The 25,930-nt window shown below is 56.1% G+C and overlaps 1 protein-coding gene across 23 annotated transcripts in view; it reads left to right on the forward strand.

The window, feature by feature from the left end:
- DYSF (dysferlin) overlaps positions 1-25,930 on the forward strand; it is a 220,204-nt gene that overhangs the window by 132,772 nt on the left and 61,502 nt on the right. For 15 of the 23 annotated variants that reach the window (XM_061155683.1, XM_061155688.1, XM_061155686.1 and 12 more), the window contains 8 exons: positions 5,277-5,458; positions 8,118-8,258; positions 9,064-9,093; positions 10,695-10,724; positions 19,729-19,830; positions 19,942-20,103; positions 21,134-21,299; positions 21,685-21,761. In XM_061155683.1, the coding sequence (XP_061011666.1) occupies positions 5,277-5,458; positions 8,118-8,258; positions 9,064-9,093; positions 10,695-10,724; positions 19,729-19,830; positions 19,942-20,103; positions 21,134-21,299; positions 21,685-21,761 (890 nt within the window). Of the gene's footprint in view, positions 1-5,276; positions 5,459-8,117; positions 8,259-9,063; positions 9,094-10,694; positions 10,725-17,057; positions 17,100-19,728; positions 19,831-19,941; positions 20,104-21,133; positions 21,300-21,684; positions 21,762-25,930 lie in introns of all 23 variants that reach the window. The other 8 variants (XM_061155676.1, XM_061155681.1, XM_061155675.1 and 5 more) reach the window with 1 other exon arrangement.

The raw sequence follows: 25,930 nt of genomic DNA on the forward strand, positions 1-25,930 counted from the left end.
TGTGTGGCCAAGGTAGTGATTAGGTATAAAAAATGTGAACTGATGCTTACTTCAAATGACTTACATTGGGATAGGGTTGCCACTGCTGGGTGAGCATCTGGACTATGAACTGAATCTACTTAGAATGGAAAAGATAGGACTCCAGACTTAGAAACCACACGTCCTCAATGCCATGTGTCATGGGCGGCAGTGTGGCCCTCACCAGTGCACAGAGCTGCTCATCACTGTGGACGGATATTTCTCAAAGAGGCTTGGGAGGACGTCCTCTCCTTTGCCCAGCTATACCCCAGGGGGTTCTCCTCTGCTTTCTCCCCCAGCCCGGAACCACCCATGTGGTTTGAGGGAGCCACAAGCTCTGCTTTCAGAGTGGCCACCACGATGAGGACCCCTGGGCAGCTCACAGTCCAGGGCACCGCCCTTAGCTTGAGGCCCTGGAAATTCCTCCTTGCAAGGGTCATGGGTCAGTGGGCTCAGGGACTGGGCTTGGTTAATGAAGAAAACGAGAGGCTTGTGGATCAAATGCCAAGTTATTAATTTATGGGGGTGGGGTGTCTGCCAAGAAAGTAGAGAGTCCAGTGCCCTCTTTGCTGGTCTCATGGTTCCTGGGCGGTCAGAGCTACGTGCTGGTTGGGTGGTCCTGAGGGGCGTTGATGCCAGGCCAGGCCACAGTGAGGTCTACTGAACTGCAGTTGCCCCCTGGCTGAGGTCACCTCTGTGGGCCCCCAGGTCCAGACTCTGTCCTGAGTGGGGCTGGGGAGTCCTTGCTGTGGGCTTCCTCTGTCTGGACTCCAGTCACAGCCCACCCCCTCTTCTGAAGCACAGCTTTCTGTTAAGTTTGGCTCTGGCGCGGGGAATTCTCCCGATGAGCTTAAGAAGCTATTTTCCAAGGTGCACTGGAGGCTTGTGAAACGCTCCACTTAAAAAGGGTTCCTGAGTGAGAGAGACTGGGAAGCACTGCACACTTAGCAATTTACAGTGCACAGTGGCACGGAAGGCTCTGGGGTGGCTGTAGGAAGGGAGCCTGCTGAACTTGTTTACGCGTTCCTTCATTCCCCCGAGAGCTCGCCTTCCTTAGAACGTATTTTGGGAAACAGTGATCGACAGGATTTAATTCAACTAGCTCTGTGTGAATCCGGGACCATTTGTGGTCTGCCCACCTGCCTTCTCCCTCGTCCTCTATTCCCGTGGCCCGGGGTGCTCCCTTCCTTGCTGCAAACAGGCTTGCTGTCCCCCCAGTGCTCTTTGGTGCCTTTGCCCATGCTGTCCTGGGTGCCTGGACACCCCCTTCTCCTTGGTCTGTCTTGGTTACCTCCTTATTCTTGACACTTGGGGAGGCCTCCTTTGGAAGTACTGACTTGAGGCCACCAGGCTCTACAGCCTACCCCAACCCCTAGTGCCCTGAACACTTTGCTAGGCAGCTGCACATCACTTGTGTTATAATTGATGTTTAGTTACCAATTCTAAGCAGCAGTCATGATCTTAAGAGTCTGGACCATGTCTCATGCGCCTTCATATTCAAAGCACTGTGCTTACCTACCACATGTTGGTCAGTCAGTAACTGTATATTGAATGAGTGATGGATCGCAAATAATGCTGGAGTGAACATATTGGTTCATATAGCTTTTTGGTTAATTTGGATGAGTCCCAGGAATATGGGAAACAGGGTGTAAACAGTTTTATGTTGTTCAGGGCATACAGCCCAATTGCTTTCCTAAAGGGTTGTTGAATTGCTTCCAGCAATAAAGGAGAATACCTATTTCATCAGCTATTCACCAGCACTGGTTTTTATAAATCTAAACAAATTTTTCTTAATTTTATATGAAAAATACTGCTGTATTGTAGCTTTTCTTTGCATTGCCTTGCTTACTAGCAATCTACTCCACCCGTCTTAAGGGGCCTTTTACCCTGATCGTGACAGGAAGAAGGAGCATTGACTAGGAGCCGGGGAGTCTGGTCCCAGGCACGTGTGAGGAGGCACTGGAGACTTAGTCTTTCTGAGGCAAAGCCCCCTCTTCTAACAAGGGGTGCAACGCCGCCTGTCCTGTCCCTCACCCTGGTGGTCTGAGCTGTTGGAGGGAGTGTATGGTCCTCCTTGGAGCTCCGGGAATGTCTCAGAGATTGGGCACAGGGCTGCAGGTCCAGCAGTCACCTGTCTGGGGCCTCCCACGGTGTTGAAGTCCTGTAGAACCCTTGTGTGTTCTTGGCTGGAGCTCCCCAGACAGCCTGTGGTCCTCCAGAGCTCCAATCCAGCTTCCGCCTCAGGGGCATCTCCGTGCGGCTTGGCAGGTGAGGCTGGAGGCTGATGCCAGCCTTCATCTACCGGCGTGGCCCTGGGAAGAGCTGGCCTCTCCCCTCCCCTCCCCCTCTTCTTGAGACCTGCCTCTCCCTCCTCCTGGCTTTCCTGGAAGAGGCTTGTGTCTGTGCGTGCGTCTGTCTGGCTTCCCTTCTTCTGACCACCTTGCTTCAGCAACACCCCAGCGCCCCCCCCCGCCCCGCCCCATTGTTGAGGGGCTGGGCCTTGTGCGGGGAGAGGCCAGGCCCCCGCACACAGTAGCCCAGTGTCTGAGGCCCCAGGCCTCCAGGCCTGCTCCTTACAATGCCTTTGTTGTGTGTTTTTTCCTCCCCTGGGCGGGCGGGGCGCGCGTGTGGGTCTGGGTGATTTTTGTTTGAAAGCCGCCCCCTCCCTTCCCCGTGCTGAGCTCATTGCCTGCGCTGATGGGGCTGCTGGAAGGAGTCGCCTGCTCGGGGGCCAGCGTGGGGGGTGCTGCCAACACCAATACAGCGTGCACGGCCGCCACAATGTGCAATTGTGATCTCTGTGTAAACGCGGTCGGTCTGGGGCCCCGTGCTTATAAAAATAAAGCGTTGGGAAGCACAGGGGGCGGGAACAAAAGGGGCTTTTTCGCTGGCTCTCTAATATGGTTTTATTTATCGGAACGCGCCCTCTTTCCCTTACTGGAACCGGGGAGAGGTTCTCTGCCGAGCTTGGAGCTGATGGTATCACAGCCAGACGGTTTCATTAAACGCACAGACGCCGCTGGGCCCTGCCAGGGGCAGGAAGGGAACGGCTCGGGCAGCCTTGCCAGGCTGGTGCATGGGAAGGGAGCCCCATGCCAGGGAGGCCTCCACCAGGTGGAGGTGGTGAGAGGTGGACACGTCTCTCCTGGCCCCTCTTCTGCCAAGGTCCTCCTGATGGCCTCTTCTACCGCCAGGGTCAGCTTCAAAACCGATTTCCTACAGGAAGCCCTCCAGGATTGACCCCACTGTGCTTTTGTGCCTGAAGGCTGCGAACTGGCCTTAGCCAGGTGGCTGCCTCCCATTAGCCAAACCCAGCCTTGTTTGGCCAGTGAGTGCCTGTAGCTTCTGCCTTCTAACTCAGATCTGCCCGCTCCCCCCACCCTTAAGACTAGCGCCTTGGGCAATAGCCACAATCCTGTACCTGTCCCTTGATGGGAGTCCTCCTATTGCTCACTCCAACTTCTCCACCTCCTCGATGGTCACCGTCTGCCGCCTCCTGTATAGTGGCTGTGGCATGCCGCCTGGTCTCCTTATGGACAGGGATCCTTGCTTCCCCCACCCACCCTGCCAACTGTGGGGAAAAGCTGTCTCCCCATCTCAGCCCCAGAACCAGCTGGACATCTGGGCACTAGATGTCTGGTGTTGAGGCCGTCTGAGGTCACACAGGGGCCGTCTTGTGGGGTGCAAGGTGTTGCGGGATGGAGAAGGTGCCAAGTGTAGAGGGTATGTGACAGGGTCTTTGGGCTCAGCCCTGCCAGGCAATGAGCATCCTGCCTGCTGCATCCTCACACTTCTCTGTCCACGTGGCCTCAGCATCTGGCACTGACTCTTACAGAATGGCAGCCACTGAACCTTGCCCCCTAGTGAGAGAAGTTGGGAGAGCCCCTCCTCCCAGCCTTTCACTCCTGTCCCAGATTATATGCACTCAGTCCCATGGGCCCTTCTCCTGCCTTGGTTCCAAGTGTAGCCCTGAAAGGCAGCCTCGGCACCACCGGGAACTTGTGAGGAATGTCAGTTCTCAGGCCCCACCCCAGGCCTGGTGAAGGAGTCTCTGAGGGTGGGGCCGGCCTTCCAGGTGATATCTCTGCATCCTCACATTGGAGAACCACTGCCCTAGAAACTTCTCTCGTGACGCCCTGGGACCAGACAGAGGGATGATCCTGCTGGGTCCCAGGCCAGCGTGACTGGGGCTGGCAGGTTAGAAAGGAGTTTGGGGGTGGCAGGGAGCTGCTGGGATCTTGAGATTCTCCTCTCCACCCCCCAGCTCTCAACAGCCCTCAGATCCCTTTGTTTCTCTTTAACTCCCCCACCCATCTATGCCACCACCCTCTCTGCCTGAACCCTGGGAGTAGTTTCATAACTGGTCTCCCTGCACCCACTTCTGCCCCCTCAAGTCTGTTCTCCAGTGACAGCCAGCCTAAGCTTGCCGAAATGCAGACCTAGGCATGCCAGTCTAATGGAACCTCCCTCTCCACTCTACTCTGCCTCTCGAGAAAGCTAGATTCCTCTCTTACACACCACTCTACTGATCAAAATTGCAATTTTATGTTTTTTTTTGTATAGATTTTTGTATTGCTCCAAATGTGTTCTCAGTCTTTATCACCTAGCCCCTAGCTTGGCCTGCAGATAGCTCTCAGTAAATGCTTGCAGGATGAATGTCAATAATTCCAAACCATCTTGAAGATGTGTGTGTGTGTGTGTGTGTGTGTGTGTGCGCTAAGTTGCTTCAGTTGTGTCCCACTCTTTGTGACTCTATGAACTGTAGCCTGCCAGGCTCCTCTGTCCATGGGATTCTCCAGGCAGGAATACTGAAGTGGGTTGCCATGCCCTCCTTCAGGGGATCTTCCTAACTCAGGGATTGAGCCTGCATCTTGTATGTCTCCTGCATTGGCAGACGATTCTTTACCACTAGTGCCACCTGGGAAGCCCTGGATGAATGAATGAATGAATGAATAAATGAATGCACCATCCAGGTTCTCACCTCCTTCAACTAGACTTTTGCCCCCAGCAACCAGTTCAGAAAGGAGCCCCGAGGGGAAACTCTCTGGATCCCTGGGCCTGCTCTCCTGGACCTTGGCCCCATCTCCCTGCGGTCATCACCAGCAGGGGTGGGGGGACAGCCCCCCTGGGACACGTCTCCAGCCTGGACGTTGCTGCTCCAGAGCGGCAGCCACAGCCCTGCTTCAGCTCTGTGGCCTCATGACTCCTGACGGTCTCTGCTGTGTCCTGTCTCCCTTCCCTGTGCCCGGCCCACACAGATCCCTATGCAGTCGTCTCCTTCCTGCACCAGAGCCAGAAGACGGTGGTGGCGAAGAACACCCTGAACCCCACCTGGGACCAGACGCTCATCTTCTACGAGATCGAGATCTTTGGCGAGCCGAGCAGCATCGCTGAGCAGCCGCCCAGCATCGTGGTGGAGCTGTATGACCATGACACCTACGTGAGTCTGCCCGCCTCCCTCCCCCAGCCCTCGCTGGCCGCCCTCTCCAGGGCCCAGCGCCCAGGGGGAGATGCTGCTGTGTGGGATGGGTGCCCTGCCAGACAGGCACTTCCCGAGGCTGGGGCTGGTGGCCTCTCCCCGACCCCACAGGCTGCAGAGTGGTGAAAATTTTAGAGTAATTACATGTGAATTGTTGGCAAGTGTGCTGGGCCCATGAGAGAGAAAGGGGACAGATCTGGCCAGGGTGCTTCGCTGGGGGTTGGGAGCCTGGGTCTTCTCTGTCTCTAGCTTGCTTATAAGATCCCAGGTGGGTTCCCCCTCCTCGTCGGAGAGCTGCGTTGACTCCGCACGTTGCACTGGGCTGAGTGGCCCCTCACGTGGGGTTCCCGGTCCATGTGAGAGCCAGGGACCACACGGCAGGGACTCCTCCAGGGAGCCGGCTTATGACACCGGCCAGGTCCGCTCTGGGCGTGGGGCGGGGGTGGTGCTGTCCCCCAGAACCTGCTGCGCTGGCGGGAAGCCTCTGCGGTCGTGCTGCCCAAATGAGGGCCACTTGCGGTGTGTGCTGCTGAGCAGTTGAAATGTGCCTAGTCCAACAGAGAAGATGGATTTTCCTTGCTTTTTAGTTTAATCCACTAAATGTAAATTTAACTATTGGATGCTGTATTGGACAGGAAAAGTTCAGTGGTGGGCTGGAATGTGACAGGCTCTGGGGAATGTGAGGTTGAGGTGTTGGGACGAGGCAGAGGGTGTTAGCACAGAACGAGGGAGGGCCAGGGCGGGGAAGGAAGAGCAAGGAGTAGAGGTCAGGGGATTGGAGGCGTAGCAGGGTCAGGGAAACACTTTATAAAGGAGGGTTGGGATGCTACTGGGAGAGAGAGACGAGGTTGGCCAAGGTGTATGTGGCCAAGAGGCCCTGCCCGGATTGTGGGTAGCAGTGGATGAAAGGGAAGGGGGCCGAGTTTCAAAGATGTTTCCAGAAAGGGTTGCCATGACTGGGTAGGATGGTGTGATGACCAGAGGGTGGCTGAAGGTGATGCCAGTGAGGGCGCCCCCACCAGGTGACAGTGGGCAGCGCCGGCCTGGACTGGGGAGGCCGGCCTGCCGGCTCTGCCCTTGGAAGGAAAAGCTGGCTCCATGCGGGCTGAGCGGCTGGAGGAAGGGTCTTTTGGGGAAGAGCTCAGAGCCTGGAACCTTGGGGGCAGGAATGAGCGGGAGGCGGCAGGACTAGAGGGTTCTGGGCCAGGGGACATCACAGAAGTAGGTGCAAGTGCTGGCATGGGGCAGGCGGGAGGCCACAGGACTTGGTCTCTCTCTCTCCATAGCACCTTACCTCCACTTTCACCAATGTCATGCAAATGTCACTCTCTCCCCTTCAGGCCAATGCCTGAGAGGGACCCCAGTGGTAGAGCACCATGGTCTCTTCTGGGTGGGTGGGCCCCGGGGTCCTGCTCATTGTTAACATAGTCAGATGAAGCTGTACCTGTTGGCAAATATCCGTTGCCCTGGGCTCCTGCGGTCCTGGCTGCCCAGGCTGTGCAAGGATGCCCTCCCCCAGCCTCTCCATGACCCAGTGACTAATGGGCAGCACTGGGCCCAGAGGAGCCTCCGGGGCCCTTCCCACCACCGTGGCTGGTGCCCACTCTGAGGGTCTGTGCTGGCTTGTCACTCACGGAGGGGGGCATCTAGCTGGTGACCACTCCAGATGGCTCTGGACGATGTCCCCAGCAGTGAGGTGACCACAGGTGGGGATGCCTCCCAGCCCTGGCCGGGGTTCCTCTGGATGAGTGCCTCGGGCAAGCTACCAGGGCTTGTGACGGCTACGGCGCCATCTGGCTGAGACCCAGTTTCTGTCTGTGGCCCCCGTCCTGGGGAAGCTAACCACAAGGCTGGAGTTCACAGGTCAGCAAGGTCCTGGGGGTCCACATCAAAGGGCTGAACTTGGGCAGAGCTGTGGGTGATGGCTGAGAAGAGCAGAGTGCAGCAGGGTAGTGGAATGGCCAGCATAAAGGCTGGGGTGAGGCCAGCTGAGGGCAACAGCTGGGGTTGAAGACGTGTGAGAAGGGATGAGACAGGGGCGTGAGCGGGCTCCAGTGAGCGGCCCTTCCATGCCAGGAGGGGTTCAGACTTCATCCTCTAGGTCCTGCGGGGACATGGAAGGCACAAGAACAAAGGAATGAGAAGATGCAAACATCATTTTAAGAAGATGCATTTAATTTGATGAGCTTGATCACAGTCTCCCCATGGAAATTGGAGGAGGGGGGTCTGAAGGTGAAATGAATAGGAGATACAAAAGTCCTGGGAAATGTCAAGTACTTGTATTGCTGAGGACATTCAAGAAATGCTAGGTGGCTATCACTTTTAACTGTAATGGGCTTAGAGCTTGGTTAAATTGAAGCAAGGTGAATGCTAGTTGGACAAACAGAGGGACTTCCAGACCGTGATGGGAATCAGCTCTAGCAACAGTGGCAGGAGGCTACTCACGTGTTTTCCTCACATCCTTCTAAGGGAGGCAGAACTTACCATTTTGCACCAGGGGCTGCCCTGACTTCTGAGGCCCTTTCCAGTTCAGGTGGCCAGGTGTGGGTCTGGTGACAACTCAGGCCACCAGACCCAGGGCTGGGGGACGCTGACTCTGCTTTCTCCATGCTTGGTCTAGGGTGTAGATGAGTTCATGGGACGCTGCATCTGTCAGCCGAGTCTGGAACGGATGCCCCGGCTGGCCTGGTTCCCGCTGACGAGGGGCAGCCAGCCGGCCGGTGAGCTGCTGGCCTCTTTTGAGCTCATCCAGAGAGAGAAGGTGAGGCTGGTCCATGTCTGGATTCAGGAGGCCCAGGTCGGGAGCGCCTGGCCGGGGAGGGTGGGGGGCCCAGAGAAGGGATGGTCTGATGGAGGGGAGAGGCCTCGGATACGTTCTTTTTCCCTCACCAAGGGCCTGCGTTTAGCAGAGAGCACTGAAGGGCCACCTCTGGATGTTAGGCCTCCTGCCGGAACCAGTTTTGTCCATCTTTTCTGAGCCCCAAATCAAGACACGACCTACACTGGGGCAGAAAGTTGAAATCTGAATTGTGTTCAAATGTCTGAGTCCTCTGGTCATTGCATGTGTTTTTCCTGACGCGGTTTCTGGGAGAAAGACCTCTGTCATCTGGTTAGGGGTTCTAATTGTCCTGGGGAAGGGGACTCCAGGGACAGGGCAGGACAGGACATCTGTTCTCATGCTGGCTCACGGCCTGGCTGTGTGACCCTGGCTCGCCACTTCCCTGCTATAAAATAGGGGCTTTGGATTAGAGCTGCATCTTCAAATTTGCTCTTAGTGTGACGTGAACCTCTAAAATGTAAGCCGGCCAGAAGTGAGGCTACTGTGGTGGAAGGCGGACACAGCATACTGCTAACCTGGCTTCCCCTGCGCCTGCCTACCAGGCACTTCCCAGGAATCCCTAGGCTTCCCAGGAATAGTCTGCAGATCCTGGGACTGTCCAATCACAGACATATTCCACGAGTGTCAACTTGTGGTTGGGAATGTGTTTGCCTGGCCAGGGCAGAAAGGACGCTGGTGGGGCCTTGGGTGACAGGCACCTAACCAGAGCTCTTTTTTTTTATCCTAGCCGGCCATCCACCATATTCCTGGTTTTGAGGTAAGGCTCACTCTTAACTTTGTTTCTTCAGGCTTGCTCCCTCCCCGTGTTTGCAGCCCCCTCCCAGGCTAGGAAGGGCAGTAGGCACACATCACCACCATCCTGCCTTCAAGCCGAGGAAGATGTGGGTGAGGCCTTAGAGGCAGGGTGAGTGGGGGTTGGGGCCCCTGCGTAGCTCAGGCATCCCTGCCTTTTTCCCCTGAGAAGTCCAGGGATCACAGATGACTCAGATGGAAGGGACCACGCTGGCCATCTGGCCCAGTGGCTCTCCTCTGGGCTGTGCGTTGGAATCCTTTGGATAGCGTTAATAATCACCGGTGCTCAGTCCCAGCACAGACCAAATGCAGTGTGATCTTTTGGGGTGTGGCTCAGGCACTGGTGTCTTTCAAAGCTCCCTGGGAGATGGGACTGTGCAGCCAGAGCTGAGAACTGTTGACTCAGGCCAGTGGTTCTCAGCATCGCATCACCGAGGTAGGTACTGTTAGAAACGCCAAACTTCGGTCCCTCTTTGGACCTACTGAAGCCAACTCTGGTATTTTCGAGCCCTCCAGGGGATTCCTTTTCAGAATCACTCACCTTTCAGAAACTCTGATCAATCGACTGTAGTTCCCAGCTCAGTGTTCCACCGAGATCCAGTTTTCTTTCCTCTGCTAGTGATGGGGACTTGGTTCCCTGAGGGTCATGAAAAGTGTACACCTTTTTCTGGTACCCAGGCTGACTTGATTTGGGAATCCTATATTTGGCCAAGGGTTGCACAGCTGCACCTTTGAGAGCCCAGGCAGTTGGGCTCTGTCTAGATGCCTCCCTGCTTATGAGGCAGGGAAGTGAAAATGTTTAGTCGCTCAGTCGTGACTCCATGGACTGTAGCCCACCAGGCTCCTCTGTCCATGGGATTCTCAAGCCAAGAATACTGGAGTGGGTAGCCATTCCCTTTCCCAGGGGATCTTCTTGACCCAGGGATCGAACCCAGATCTCCTGTATTCCACGCAGATTCTTTACTGTCTGAGCCAGCAGGGAAACCCTATGAGGCAGGGAGCCCAGACAAGTTTGCAGATAGTTCTTCCGTATAAGACCTCCTCCCATCCCTGTTCGTCTCACTCCCTCTCCTGCTCCCTGTCCAGTCCAAGCGTCTGCTCTCAGGTCTGCCAGCCCTGAGCATCTAGGATGTTTCTCCTTGGTTCTCCAAGTCCATAGCTCCAGCAGCTCCAGGAATCAGGCCTGACTGCCTCCTGGGACTCATGCACAGGGTCTGGGATCCTCCACCACCTGTCAGTCAGTCAGTCAGTCTCCTTTCTTCTGTTACTTTCAGAGATGCCTGGGCTCTAGGTTCATGCTTTGGCCTCTCCTAGCAGTTTCTCCACATTAGCGTCTGTTGTACCTTCTTTCTTCATTGCAGGGGCCAGGCAGAGATTGTGTCTGGGAAGCACACCCCCCTCACCCTAGATGGGAAGGGTTTTCTGTTGGTTCCTTTTAGGGGGATATCTGGCATGTTGATCTCTGCCCCAGCCTAGTGCTCCTTGTCACTAATGGTGATCTTCTATCCTCTTGCTCTCCTCCCTCCACCGTCTCCTGGATGTGGACTGTCCCATGGTGGGGTCCAGGTACAGGACACAACAGGGATCCTGGAAGAGGTGAGCTGGACCCTCACAGCCGTGGCCTGTGGCTGGGTGGGCGGGCAGAGACAGAGGGAAGAGGAAGGCCATGCCCGGGAGCCTTCCTGGTTCTGGTGCTCCAGTGTGTGTCTGTCACACGGACTCCTGTGTGGATTTCATTTCTCACTCTTTGCATGGATCCAGGGTTGCCTGGGGTGTGTCCTGATGTGATTCTGGCCTTAGGTGGATTGCTGCTATGTTGGAAGCCACATTTCCCCAGACCCCAGGGACAGCAGTACAGAGCTGCTTCATCTGGCTGAGTACCAGGTGGAATGTTTTCAAGAATAAAGATGTTCATAAGGGGACAGAATAGTCAAAGAAGCCTTGTTGGTGGAGGTGGCATTAGGCAGACATTCCTGCAGTGCTTAGGAAGAAGGTGGGGAACATGCCTTTGACCCAACGGAGCAAGTGCCAGTTTGGGGTCTGGCCGGTTTAGGGGATAGGGTAGGTTGGGGATTTCTAGGTTCTGGGAGAAGCCTGGGGTTTGCATCCAAAAGGAGCAAGGCTGTGCCCTTTGATATGGTGGATGAGGAGCACCTTTCCTTACGGCCTCCTGCTTACATGTGAGTGGGTGCTCCTGACTGAGCTGGGGCAGAGGCCTGGGCAGAGAGACGGGAAGGGGAGCCCTGGTCAGATGGGGGTTGGGAAGAGGACAGCCACTTCCTGCCGTCAGGGAATCCCCAGACTGGGAGCGGGCACCATTTGACATTTTCAGTGCAATTTGGACTTGAAGTGCAGGGTCAGGATGTGGGATCTGCAGGCCCGGCGCCCCTTACCTCACTTCCTTCAGCTCCCAGACCGAGGTGGGGTCCGCCAAGTGAGCTGGCTGTAATTGCGCCTGACAGGCAGCCTCCTGCTTCTGGCTGTAGTTGCGAAAGACTGCCGATTTGGAAAGGGGACCAGAGTCCTGTCCAGGGAAGCAGCACGGAGCCCTCTCTCTTGATTGAGAGCATTCTGTGGCCAAAACCCACAGCCTGCTCTGAAGAAGACCCAGCCCAGGGATGAGTTATTAAAAAAAAGTTAAAATCCTTAATAACTGGATTTGTAATATATAACAGTGGAGGCTCAGATTCCAAGAGCAGGATCTGGCTGTGGTCTTGTCAAGAGGCAAATCAAAATCTGCATCTTCGGGGCCAGAGCCCGACAAGGGCCAAGTGTCCCGCTGCAGGGCCGGCCTGCTACAGGCCGAGGCGGGTATGGGTCAGCAGCACCAGAGGAGAGCAAGTCCTGGGGGTTTGCTGGGCACAAGGCTGGGCCAGCACCTTCCAAGGGTCCTAGTCCCAGGAGGGTGGATGGAATATCAGCTGCTCTACAGAACCATCCCAGAAGGTGATCCATGACCCCTTCATCCCCAGAGGCGGCCCGCAGCTCACCCTGTCCCTCTGCATTTGAAGGCTAAGGCTCAGGCTGAGGTCCTGAGTCCTTTCTGGTTTTAAGAATCCTCGGAGACGGGGTGGAGGCAGGTTAGTCTTGCTGCTGCCCCTGGTCCTGCAGGAAGCCTGATGCCTTAGCAAGAGTTTTCTGTCATCTTTGCTGCAGCCAGGCTCCTGCTTGGTATCCCTTGTTCAGCCCCCTCCAGGCTCCCAGCTTGATCCCTGTGAAGAGTGCTCCAGCCGTGACCTGCGAAAGCCGTGCCGGGGTCTTAGATTCTGGGCCACGGGCCGTGGGAGCCCTCGAAAGTCTGGGAGCAGAGATGGGTGTGTTAGGAAGCTGTCTGGCTGCAGAGAGGTGTGGGTTGGGGAGCGAGGGGCAGGAGAGACCAGCTAGGAGGCTTTTGAGACAGAGTGACGGGGGCCTAGGCCAGAGAGAGGAATGGAGAGGGACAGTGACTCTGGAGGATGGTTTAAGGATGGCCTCTCCCAGTGGGGATGGCCTTTGGGACAGCACGCGTGGGTGGGAGGCGTGAATGAGGTGAGAGGCCTCTCCCAGGCTGAGAGCTTCTACAGCTGGAGGACAGTGGGTATGGCTTCCTGGAAGAGATGACTCTGCGCTCCCTTTGTGGGTCCAGTGCCTTGGGCTAGGGGCATGTCACTGCACAGGGCCAGGGTGGTGGGCAATGAGATTTCCCCTGTGCCAGGCATCTGGCCCGCCTGGAGTGCCCCTCTCTGAGTGCCCTCAGAGGGGAAAGGAGACTGTTGCATTGTATCTTTGAGGTTTTGCTGTGGGGGAGACCCGGGTCCTGTGGAGGGAGGGGAGAGCTGCTTCCCATTCAGCCCCCAGCCTTCCTGTCTGTCCCTCGCTGTTTTCTCCTCTTCCGGAGCCTAGCTCTTCCCCTTGTCCCCCTCTCCCTCTGCATTTCCCTCTTTCTCTGCTCCTTGGCCCGGACCGTCTCTCTCCCTCCTTCTCCCCGCCTCTTCTGAGCCCTCTGTCTCGTTTCTTTTCCTTTTTGTCTGGAGAACAAAGGCGGTCTGCGCTGCCAAGGGGAAGGAGTTCAAAGAAACTGCAATTTTAGATTTCCTGAGAAATGGAGAGCGCACAGGCACGTGTGAGTGTGTGCAAATGTGTACACTCATGAGAGCATGTATCCACGCATGCACACACACACACACACACACACACACCGCAGAAGAGGTGATGGCAGATTCCTTAATAACTGAGGGCCCCTGAGCCAGTGAAGGCCCTTTCTGGGGACCCTTCAGGCGGGATCAGGGCTTGTAGTCCTGAGTACCTCAGGGGGTGTAGTTCGGAATACTGCCCTTTGTTCTGCTACCACTGTCTTGCCCCGTGGATGGATGTCCTGGAAGAAGGGAGAGCGGACTCATGGATTTTTTTGCTGTGACTTGGGGGCCAACCAGATGTCACTCCATCCCCCTCCTAATCCAGACAACAAGCTATGGCTTTTAGTCTGAGATATCCAGGAGATGTACCCTCCTGCACCCCCAAATCCTCCAGAAGGAAAAATTTGGTGTTTTGCAATCAGGAGAATAAGCCCAGTGGTCCCCCCCTGCCACAATCTCCTATCCCTCCCCCAAGGCTTTAATTTAAAACACTGTTTTTCCTGGGAAGTGTAATTAGAGCAGCATGTTGTTCCTAACGAGCTGGGTGGGGCAGGCAGACAGTGGAGCCCTCCCAGCCCGCCTGCCGGGAGCTCCCCGAGGAGCCAGGGTCTGAGTGTTCAGAGGGTCCTCTGACTGTGCCCCGCAGGGTGGAGTGGGTGTCTATGGGCCACTGGTGATGTCACTGCCCTCCGTGGCTGGAGGGGCCGCCTGCACTTGCCCCTCCACTGGGAATGAACACCAGGCTGTCTCGCGTGGTGGCCTCTAGGACTGGGAGAGGAAGCAACCCTCATGGCCCATGGCCTCTGTTGCCTGCACTGAACTGGCCAATGGGGTGGATGGATGAGAGTGGGTAGAGGGTGGATTCTGCTCAGGTTGGGGACAGAGCCTCATCTGTCCTTGAGACCGTGTCCTCTTGGCCTGCACTATCTCGGTGAGCACCCTCCTCACCTGCAGAGCCCCATCCGTGCAGCAGCGCTGGGTCTGCCCTCCATCCAGGCAGGGTGGGGAGGGTCAGCATGGAAATGGTGGACCCCACCATGGAACGGCTCATCTAATTAGCCTCCTGTTGTATGGCTGCCCCTGAGGTCTGTGGTCCTCAGGGTCCCCAGTCACACTTAGGACAGTGAATCAGGATGCCCCTGCGGTGCTTTCAGCCTGCATCCACCCCCTCCCTGGCTGGCTGCGCTGACAGGGGTCATAGCAGCCCATCCTACTGAGAATCGCTGCCCAGGAATGAGGTATTGTGCCTCTCAGATGGGCTCGACTGGATGGAGAAACTTGGGCACAGGAGTGGCCGTTTGGCTGGTACTACAGGACTCTCAAGTGTGAGATGTTGGAGACCAGTCAGGACCTTGGGAAACCGGAGCCCAGGGTCACTTAGAGGGAAAAGAAGTCAGAGAGAGGGTAGTAAGGAGTTTCTGGAGTGGTTGGGGAGATTTTCTGGAGGATGTAGAGTTTGAACTAGGCCCTAAAATATGTGGTTGATTCTGGAAGATGGCAAAAGAAGCCCATGCAAACAGAGGGAGCCCTGAGCAGGCCCAGGGGAAGGAGTGTTGGCGAGGATGCAAGGCTGTTGCAGACAAGAGTGTTGGGAAAGATGGAGAGTGTATTGGAGTAAGTTCTTTCTCCCCTGCCATCCCTCTCTCCTTTCAATTGTCTGATCCTAAGCCTCTATTTATTGGACAGGGGATTCAGCTGGGGTCCCTGCATGCAGAATTGCTAGTTTAACAAGTCGGTTGTGGTAGTTTAGTTGTTAAGTGGTGTCCGACTCTTGCCACCCCATGGGTTGTAGCCCTTCAGGCTCCTCTGTCCATGGGATTTCCCAGGCAAGAATACTGGAGTGAGTTGCCATTTCCTTCCCCAGGGGGGTCTTCCCAACCCAGGGACTGAACCCACGTCTCCTGCACTGCAGGCAGATTCTTTACCACTGAGCCACCTGGGAAGCCCATTGGTTTAACAAGGGACACAGACAAATAAACACATAGAAATGACACAGGGTGATGGGACAAGTTGCTCTGTAAACTGTGGGGTCCTTAACTTAAACTTGGGGCTCCAGGGAAGACTTAAATGGACCCAGAGTCTGAGTCGGAGGTAGCCAGATGAAGTGGATGGAAGAGTCCTTCGGACAGGAGGGCCGGTGAGCTCCAAACTCACAGAGAATCTGGTGCCTCCTGCAGCCTGCTGGCATTCAGAAGGGTGGGTGTTGAGTGTGTCTGGGAAGGTGGCTGGTCACTGCTTGGGGTCCTGCAGTGGAAAGTTAGTGGTGAGATGTGAGACCAGAGAGGTCAGCAGAACTAGAAGATGAGGGGTCTTGGAGCCCGCGTCAAGGAGTTTGGGCTTCATCCTGAGTGGGTGGGGAAACTTTGAAGGGTTTTAAACAGAGTGACATTCTTAGAAATTGCCTCCTGGTTGCAGAGTACAGTTCTCATTCATTGTTGGAATGAGATGCCAGATATCAGATGCCAGATGCCAGATGCCAGATATCACTTGTGGTGGTGTTGGTGTTAAGTTGCTAAGTTGGTCTGACTCATTTGCAACCCCATGGACTACAGCCTGCCCAGCTCCTCTGTCTGTGGGATCTCCCAGGCAAGAATACTGGAGTGGGTTGCCACTTCCTTCTCCAGAGGATCTTCCTAACCCAGGGATTGAACCTGCGTCTCCTGCATCGAAGGTGGATTCTATACTACTGAGCCATCAGGGAAGCCCAAGATGTCACTTAGGAGGAGGCAAAAGAGGGTGGTGAACCAAACCCAGGAAAGAAGATGGGTGGGTGGGCATGGGAGAGCTGTGGGAGACAGGTCTTTAAGGCTTGGGGACCAAGAGGGGGAAGGAGAGCCAAGGGTGGCATGGGCCTCTGTGGCTTGGCTGTCCAGGTGGATGGTGGGGCTGGTTTCTGAGATGACATCTGAAGAGAGCAGGTTTGAGGGGGAACTTAGAGAATCCAGTTTGGGACAAGTTCAGTGTGAGAGGCTGGAAGGATGCATGGATGAAATAGCAGTAAGGTGGGAAATGTGAGTCTGGGGCTTAGGAGAGATGTGTGGGAGAAGAAAGTCTAGGAGAGGGCTGGGCTGAGGAGCAGGAGGAGGCTGCCTGGAGACACAGCCCACAGCGGGTAGAGAGGGCAGAGAGGCCAGCAATGAGGAGCCAGAGGGACCCTTTTAGGAAGGAGGCCGAGGTCAGCTGGCCAGATGCTGCTGAGGGAGGGAGAGAGATAGGAGCCTGTGAGCTGAGTTTGAGCTACCAGCAGGTTGTTGTTAATTTTGGAGAGAGGAATCTCCAGGGAGGGAGTGCAGAGGGCAGAGCAAGTGCGTGGGGCAGTGAGGGAGGGGCGGGGGATGGAGGCAGCCCTTTTCGGGGAGCGAGAGGAGAGTAGGCCCAGAGAGAAGGTGTGGACAGACCTGAGAGGCGATCTTGAGACCATCTGTAGATGGGGCAGGAACACACGCACAGATAGCGTGGAGAAGTGGGGAGGGCTGGGTGAGACCGGTCAGGGAGCAGGGCGTGGGACGCATAGATGCCCCGGGACAGTGAGAGGCGCCTGCATGCAGTGCGGTGTGTGCAGTGGGGAGGGGACAGAGGACCGCGTGGCTCCCGGCAGGAGGAGGGAGCCCCCGCAGAGGTGGGGACTCTGGGGAGTGGCAGCAAAGGGCAGGGAGCAAGGATGTGCTGGGACTCCGGAGGGTGGCATGGTGGATGGAGGTGGCCTTGGGATGAGAATGGGGGGCTTGTGCCTGGTAAGCTGCCCCGTGGACACACCCCTAACTGCTGTTTCTGCTTGTCTCTCCTTCCTGCCGGCCGGGCCTGGCCTCCACAGCTGTGTGCACCTGCCTTCTTCCTCCAGGGCCTCCTGCCAACGGTACTGGAGCCCAATCTTCCTCAGGTTCTTGTTCCCTGCCCTCCTCCGTGACCAGGTTCCTGCAGTGGGGAGCCTGGGCCACTGCGCGGAGAGACGAGTGTCCTCACGAGGAGCTCGAGGGAGCCCAGCGGGGCGGTGGGGCATGGAAAGTGAGGGACAAGCAACCAAAGGGACGCTGCCCAGAGTTTGGGGGCCTGGAGAGAAGTGTTCTGGGGGGAAATGTACTCCTGAGTTTTCCTGGTGATTTCAGGAGAACATTGCAACCGTGTGAGGAAAGTTTGGTCTTCCTGCCTCCCCACCCAGGATCCTGGGGCTGTTCCCTTCCTGACCTCTTCTACTTGTCCGTTTTATCATGGACTTTTGGCCCTGGGCCCATGGTTGGCTGGGCATCAGCCTCAAGCAGGCCACTAGCAGGCTTCCAGGCATAACCTTTTTAAAAATGAGGTGCCCCCTGCTACACAGTTGTCACAGCAGGTGGCCTTGGAGTGCCACGGGTGGACACCAAGCCAGGCATGTCCACAGCGGCCAGGCCACTGCGGGCTCTGCCCCCACCCTCCGGGGCACCAGTCATGTGGACTGACGTGCACAGCGGCCCGTGGGTGTGCCCAGGGCTGGCCTGCTCATCACTCTTCCTTCTGATGGCATCTGTTGCTCAGTCTGAAAATGTGGGTGCTTCCTGCATCTTGTCACCTGCCTTGTGGGTGTGGAGGAAAATGATGAATTCCTTCACGTTGTGCTTTGGTGACGTTGGGATAGCTATGAAGCTGGTGCTATTCTGAGAGGTGCGTCTGATGGCTCAGCTCTGCTCAGTCAGTGGGGTGGGGGGGCGGTCAACAGCAACACTAGTGATGAAAACAGTGGCACTACCAACAATACACTGATCGCTACAGTCCCTGCTCTTTATTAAGCACCTCCCGTGTGCCAGAAACACTTCATATTTGTTCTCTTGTTAAATTCTCAGAGCAATTTTGTAAGGGTGTCATCCTGGATCTTCACATGAGAGTGCTGGACCACAGAGTTTGAATAATTTGCCCAAGGTCAAACAGCTCAGAAGCCGCAAGGTTAGGACTAGGACCAAGGTCTGGTTTGATTTTAGAAATCACCACCACCGCAGGTCATGAGGCCATGGGCAGGAGTGACAGCCGGGGTTGGCTGTGAAGGGACGAGGTGGGACGAAGCTGCTCCCACCGTGACGTCAGAGCATCTGCAGATGGATGAAACATCCTTTGGGAAGGAACCCAGAGCAAGTCTGCTTGGAGAATGAATCCGATGACTCCATTGTTTCTTAATGTGATTATGAGAGGCGAGCTCTGTAAAGCACACAGCACAGCCCTTCGACTTATAGTTAACATTTCCTGAGTGTCAGGGCCTCCGTAGATGGAGTTCAGGTTGTGCATTGCATGAGAGCGCTGGGTCTACCTACGGGACTGCGATTTCCAGTGCAGACATCGTATATTTTTATTTATTATAGCAGTTTCCAGTAGGTGGCAGTAAAGTGTCTTGTTCGAATAAACTAGTAAACTAGGATGATTTTCTGACATAGAAGTGAAGAGCTTTCAGAAAGGGACATCTTTTTCTAATTGTCACAAAGTTGCCATGTGGACTCCTATTGAGAGTTTACATGAACCAGGACCTCTTTTAAATGTTATCAGCTTCTTCAAGTCTCATATTAAGCTTCAGAGGTTGATAATTTTTAATAACCATTTTGTAGATGAAAACCCTTGAGCCATAGAGAAGTGAAATAACTTATTTAACTCAGTAAGTGGTGAAGTTGGGATTCCTTCACACCCAGAGCCCGTGTTCATAACCACTGTCAGACGTGGTAGTCGTCTAATCCACAGTGATACCTGCTTGTAGTGCTTCACCTGCTTCCCTGTGTATTAATAGTTCTTCAGGGTTCTTGCCCAAGTCTTTTTGGCAGACCCGTAGCAGGCAGAACTGACACCCTCACCTCTTGCCCACGGTGTGAAGGAGCCTCCCCCAGGAGGCCCTTTGGTGCCTGGAGTGGCAGGCTCTCCTGGCCCCTCCTCCTGTTTGGAAGCACCTCTTCTGGCCCACAGTACAAGCATTCTGTTCAGCTGTGTCACATCTCAAGACAGGTGTGAGAGGCGGGACTTAGGGGCTGGCCGGGGCCTGTGGGCGTGGCTCTGTGGGGCTGGAGACGGACCACAGGGCGGGTGATGGGCGGGAGGGTCTGAGCTGGACACAGGAGAGGGTAGCAGGTGGGCACGTGGTCCTCTCGGGACCGAGACAGGCTGAAGTGGATGTGTTGGGTTGGACCGGACAGTGCACGTGTGTGCACGTGTGTGCACACGTGTGTGTGACAGGGATGGGACCCCCGAGTAGCTCGTTGGTGGGAGGAGAGGGGGCCCGGGGCTTGTCTGAAACAGACTCGCCTGATCCCTGGGCCAAGGTGCTGGTGGTGTGACCCTGGAGAAGAGGGTGCCTGGGAAACTGACTGAGCTCTCCTGTTCCTGTGTGCCCGGCTGCCCCCTTCTGTGTCCCCGCCGTTCTATTTCTGCGTCTCTTCACACATGCACTTTCTTTCCATCCCATCTGTCCTCCTTTCTTGTCTTTCTGCCTTGGTCTTCCTCCTGCCTTTGCCTCCCTTCTACCTCGTGCCCTGCAGTCGGAGGACACGGACCTGCCCTACCCGCCACCCCAGAGGGAGACCAACATCTACATGGTCCCCCAGAACATCAAGCCGGTTCTCCAGCGAACCGCCATTGAGGTGAGCCTGCGCCCATCACGGGGGTGGGGGTTGGGGGCCTCCCCTTTCCTGGCCCAGCCTTTCCTGGGGCCTGGGGCCTTTCCAGCTGCTCTCCTCACTCCGCACCCCCAGATCCTGGCGTGGGGTCTTCGGAACATGAAAAGCTACCAGCTGGCCAGCGTGTCCTCCCCGAGCCTGGTGGTGGAGTGCGGGGGCCAGTCTGTGCAATCCTGTGTCATCAAGAACCTCCGGAAGAACCCCAACTTCGACATCTGCACCCTCTTCATGGAAGTGGTGAGCTTGACCTCCCCGCGGTTTGCTACCTACCGGGGTCCTGGTGCTTAGAATTTCCTCGCAGCCCCAGGCAGCCTGGGGTCCAACTCCCTGCAGGTCTTGCTCCCACCTCCTTTGAGAACGGGAGGAAATGCTCACTGTCTGCTTCCTAGAGGAGTCGCAGCCTGCAGGCAGCACAGAGGGCACCAACTTGGTTCTGTCTCCCCAAATCCCGAGTCCACGGGAGTCCCAAGGACCCACCCGTGGCTGTTTCCTCTCTCAGGGCAGGCCTCACTCACCGGGGGCCGTCTGCCAGGACTCTGACCTTCGGGGATTCCTCCAAATCTTCCTGGACCTAGTCCTGCCCCACCCCGGGCCCTTGCAGATGGGCTCACGGCCCTTGGCCCCAGCCCCCTGAGCAGCCTGGTTTGCCTGGGCTTAGTGACCAGAGTAAGGCAAGTCTGAGGGAAGGAAAATGGTTTGCAAGATGAAAGTGCTGTAGAAATTCCAGGCCCAATGGCTGTCAACAGGAGCCTCCTCTTGGCTGGGCCAAAGCCGCCACCGAAGGAGAGAATATAAATTATTTCAAGTTGTGTTCAAAGTGCTTTTAGGGTTGGGGGAGAAGAATCTGGGCCTGGAAGCCAACTCTTGAGTATCCACTTTGAGGGGGTCTGTCTGCGAGAACTGTTGTGTCCTGGGCCAGCTTCTCCCTTCTCCCCTTCCCTGGCCAGTGAGGCTTCAAGGAAAGGAGACTTGTTTTAACTTTGGGCTGAGTTGGATGTGCTTGGGGGTTAAAGCTTGAGGGGAAAGTCAGCCTCTGCATGCAGCATTCAGGAGGCAGACAGAGAGGTGGGCGGCTTCTGCCCCATGGGCCCGCTCCTGGGCTCAGCCGATCACTGCTTTGGATTGATGGCCCTTGGGGGTTAGGTGTAGGTTGAGAGTCATTTTCTGCTCCTTGGACTTGTCCTGGGAAGAAGGGCTCCCCTCCCTCTGAGACCTCCCAGAGATGAGGTCAGGCTGCTGCCCAGAGCTTCCCTCTTCCTCCACCCAGATGCTGCCCAGGGAGGAGCTGTACTGTCCCCCCATCGTTGTCAAGGTCATTGATAACCGCCAGTTTGGCCGCCGGCCTGTGGTGGGACAGTGTACCATCCGCTCCCTGGAGAGCTTCCTGTGTGACCCGTACTCAGAGGACAGTCCGTCCCCGCAGGGCGGCCCAGGTAGGGGAGGGGCCCTTGGTTGGTGGGCGGCGGGCCGGGGGCTTTCCAACTGAGGCACGTCCTGAAGGCCTCCTCTTACCTGAGTGAGAAGTGAATCTTGCCCAGCTGATGGGAGGGAAGGGCGGGAACCTTGTCTGGCCCCAGGCTGGGGAGTGGGGGTCGATGCTGTGGTGAGAGGTCGTGTGGAAAAGGCCACAGGAGAGGGAGATGCAGGGATCACAGGGATGAGGAGAGAGGGGCCTGGGGAGACAGGGAGCCTGAGGGGGGAGGAAGAGGAAGACACGGAGTGAGAAGTGTGACGAGACCCGAGGCCGAGTCTCACGGCTCGGGAGCGGGGAGGCCCCGGGGGAGCCCCTCTCAGGCCTGGACTCGGCTCTCCCTCCAGATGACGTGAGCTTACTCAGTCCTGGGGAAGATGTGCTGATCGACATCGACGACAAGGAGCCCCTCATCCCCATCCAGGTAGGAAGGGTCCCTGAGGACAGACACTGGCTCCCGTCGAGAGTTGCCTTGTTTTCCCTCTCCCCTCGCCTTCCTCCCCCTCCCTCATCACACAGCCTCCATAAGACTCTCCCCCTGTAGCCTGGTGGCTGGCCACCTGACAGATGGAGGGACCCAGTTAGGAGCTTCCAGCAGGGATGTGAGCAGGGTGGCGGCTTGCAGGAAACTCTGTGAGTCTACTGAGCAAGACCCGAAGCCTCTGAGAAAAATGGCCCTGCCACCTTGAAGACCATGTGGAGGGCTTGCCGCTGGTGATCACCCAGGAAATCAGGGTGAGAGGAGCAAGAAAGAGAGAAGGAAGACAGGGTGAGGAGTGACTGGCAGTCTCTGGGGTGCCCAGCCCCGTGGCTAGGACCTTCCTTGGGGAGAGATTCACCTATGGGCTCGTGCTTGCTGGCACCCTGGAGGCAGCTTGAAGGCGGTGTCAAGACGGGGTCTGTGTTCAAGCCAGTAGTCCCTCACGCCCCATCCCCTCCACCTGCGGGAGGGAGGAGGGGCAGGAGGAGGGCCTTACTGCCAGGGTGTCTGACCCTGCCGGCAGGTAAGAGGCAGCCCTTTGCTCTGTGCTCAGCCTGGTGAAGTGAAACTCGCTCTTTGCGACTCTTTGTGACCCCATGGACTTACAGTCCATGGAATTCTCCAGGCCAGAATACTGCAGTGGATAGTCTTTGCCTTCTCCAGGGGATCTTCCCAACCCAGGGGTTGAACCCAGGTCTCCCACATTGTAGGCAGATTCTTTACTAGCTGAGTCACAAGGGAAGCCCCTTCCACCTGGTGACCCAGGCGCCAACGCCGAACAGCATGGCAGGCGGCCTGTGGCATCTCTTACTGAGGGGGGATCACTCTTCCCACCTTGGGCTCTGGATGGCTGTGGGTCCTGTACGGCTGAGACCCCCCAGCCTTATCACAGTGGAGATGGACACGGACCTCACTGTGAGCACCAGCCTTGAACAGCTCTGTTCCTCTGCTCCACGTTGTCACCCTCCTCTTGGCTTTGCTTGACTCTGGCTGCCCCATGACACCTGGGGCTCCCAGAGCTTCTGGGCTGCCCGGAGCAGAGCCTCCCAGCTTATGTTGACAGCACATGTGTCCTCAGGCCCACAGTCTATTTATTCACCAGGGAAGGGGTGGCATTTTGGAAGGGTTCAGGTTTTTTAAACAATCAATCAAATATTAGCCTTGAGAGCAAGAGGACAACTTTGGGTGCTGGGTAGGTCTTGGGGTCCTCAAAGCTGTTCCTGAGATGTGCTTACAGGGGCTTCTGTCTGACATTTAGGGTGAATTTCTGCTTCTTTCCATGCACTCATCTCTTTCACCGTTTTGCTGCTTCCAAGGGGACATTGCTGGTGTTCAGTCCTGGGCCACACTGCTGCTGACACAAGAGCTTTATAGTTGCTCTCAAGTGTCACTGGAGCTAAGCATCCTTACAAGGTCCCAGCTGCCCACTTATCCCACCTCTCTGGCTCTCCAGGGCCACACCCCACCACCCTTTCTGCTGGGTACACCTCTGGCCAGCACCGGTCACTCAAGACTCAGCCTAGGTGAGGTCATCTCCTTCCAGGATTCTGCCCTGGCTCCTCCACTTCTTCTGAAAGTCCTGTCTCTCTCTGGGTCACTGCATTTGCCTTAAGTCATGCTGCCACTTAAATGTTAGCATGTTTCCTAGACTAGGCTCAGGGCAGTGAATGGGACCCACTCCTTTTTGTGTCCTCAATGCCAGCACAGGGCCTGGCTTAGAGGAGGCATTCAAGGAAGGTCTGCCTTCCCAGACAGACAGATGGATGAGTGGATGGATGAGTGGATGGATGCATAAGTAGATGGGTGGGTGGGTGGATAAATGGGTGGGTGGATCCTGCCTACTCTCTGTAGGAGCTAAGGAGGAGCTTCTCTTGCCTGGGGACACCCAAATGGAAATTGCAAATACATGGAATTCAGCTGCATTCAAGGCCTGGGTGGGTGTTTGTAGCTGGATGAGGCAGATAATTAGCCCCAAGCTTGGTGCCCAGCGCTGGCTCCCACCCCTCAGCTGGCCGTCTGAGTCTGTGTGGGGTAGCGTAGAGCTGGCCCCGTAGGATTTCCATTCTGTGTGTGCCGCCCTCAAAATGTCTACAGACTCAGATCGGGCGGCACTGTTTCGGGTCCTGCTGGCTACAAGCACAGCCAGAGGCAGACAGTGAGTAGGCCCAGGCTGGACGTCCTCCCGGCGTTGACATGAGTGAACCGGGACCGGGGTAGGAGCCAGAGCAGGGTCAGCACTCTTTGTGGGAGGACACGGCTCGAGCTGCTGGCCAGGCGGAGGGTGGGGCGGGGGTGAGGCTTGTCCACATGGGAGGGGCTGGCTCACAGGGCCTCAGGGGTCCACAGGGAGAGTGGGAAGTGAGCTCTGCCTGCTCTGGTGGAGGAGGTTTGGATCCTGCCCTCATCCAGCTCCCTGTCTGATGGTGGAGGAGACATAACCTTATTGTCAAGGAGCCCCAGGCCGGCAGAGAGACCCGTCCCAGTCTCTAGGGAGCCCTGTCTTGATGGGATCTGATGGCAGCTTCAGGAAAAAGCAATTCCATGTTGTGCTTTTCTCTGAGATCATTGATCTGATTTGGCTGGTCCAGGAAATCTTTCACTGACTCCGTCTTGCATATCCCCCGAGCAGGACTTGGGAGGACCAGGGCTGACTCAGGAGACCGTGGGTTCCAGACCTGGTGGTTTTCCAGATAGTTCTGGCTGGGCTCTTGTCCCCTGTCCCCTTCCCCAGTGCAGGTAGGATGGAGGGCCCTGGTCTCTGGGGACTGGAGGAACGGGAAGTCTAGCAGAATTGGGACTTTTCTGGCTCCTGTTTGTCTAACCTGTGTCTCCAGGCCAACTTACCATTCCCACTGTGATGCAGCCCCACCGCTGTGCTTACTAGCTGGGGCTGTGGATCCAGCAGAAGGCTCCTCTCCAGCTCCAAATGCTCTCTTACCACATCTGGCTTCTGTCTTGGTCCCTCCTGTCTCCTCACTCTGTCGCATCTTCTTGGCCAAAGAACCCTCTCCCCATCCTTGCCCAGTTCCTGGGATGAGCTGCACATGCTAGAAAAAGTCACCAATGACCTGATGCTGAGGTCATTGTGTTGACCACCACGGCCGAGCGTTTCTTAGGTTTCTAGAAATCTTTTGGTCCGTTAAGAGTGGCCAGTTCCAGAGATGATCTGAGATGGATGTATGAGACAGAACTGTCTACTTGGCCTTCCAGGGTTCGAAAGTGGACACCCACCTCTGGGGGTGAGGAGGGTCATGGCTTCCTGGACTCTCCTCTGTAGGGGACTGGGACTCAGATAGTAACCCCGCAGTGTATTCTTGGTCAGTGCGGCTGTCCTTTGTGTAGATTTCAGAACCACAGCCTGGGGATAGGGGTGGTGTGAGTGTGTGTGCGTGGGTAAGTGTGCATGAGAGGTGGGAGGCTGGGAACAGATGTATGTGCAAGCTCAGTGCTGCTGCTGTAAGCATTGTGGGCTTGATGCCTGACTTTCTGAGGGCAGGCCAGGGGTGTCCTCAGAGATGGGCTCAGAGGTGTTTCATTCCGTGTAGTACTGTCCTCGAAATAAAGGATATATTCATTTTTCTCTGATTATAAATGTATGTCTATTATCTACAGTTGGGAAAATATAGAAAAATAATGAACAGACAGACAATGCCTCCAACCAGGAAGACAATGTGAATGAACTGCTCCCAGCATTTCCCCTGTCCTGTCCTTCTCCCCCCGCCGCCGACTCCCCCACTCCAGGCTGCTCTCCCTGTCTCTCATTCTGCCTCTGAGTCTGAATCAGGCTCTACTTTTACTTTCAAACAAACCTGGGGTCTTCGCCTCCTCATCTACTAGTTCTTGTATTCTGATGACAAGCAGTGCAGGAACACATCTGGAACTGGCTCCCTGCTGTTCCCAGAGGACCTTGAGGCCCACATAAGGGTGATGCCCCTTGTCTATCCCACACGTCACCCACCTCCAGGCATGGGAGCCGCCAGTTGAGGTCACCCTTTCCTGTTGCTCTGAGAGACCACCATGAGTAGGGGTATGCTCTTGAAGTCTCCAGGGACTGGGGTTGGGGGATGTGTGTGGGCTGAGTAGGGCTAAAGAGGAAGAGAGAGCTCTTGGGA

This window comes from Dama dama, chromosome 11 (genome assembly GCF_033118175.1).
Source record: "Dama dama isolate Ldn47 chromosome 11, ASM3311817v1, whole genome shotgun sequence".
Lineage (NCBI taxonomy): Eukaryota > Metazoa > Chordata > Mammalia > Artiodactyla > Cervidae > Dama > Dama dama.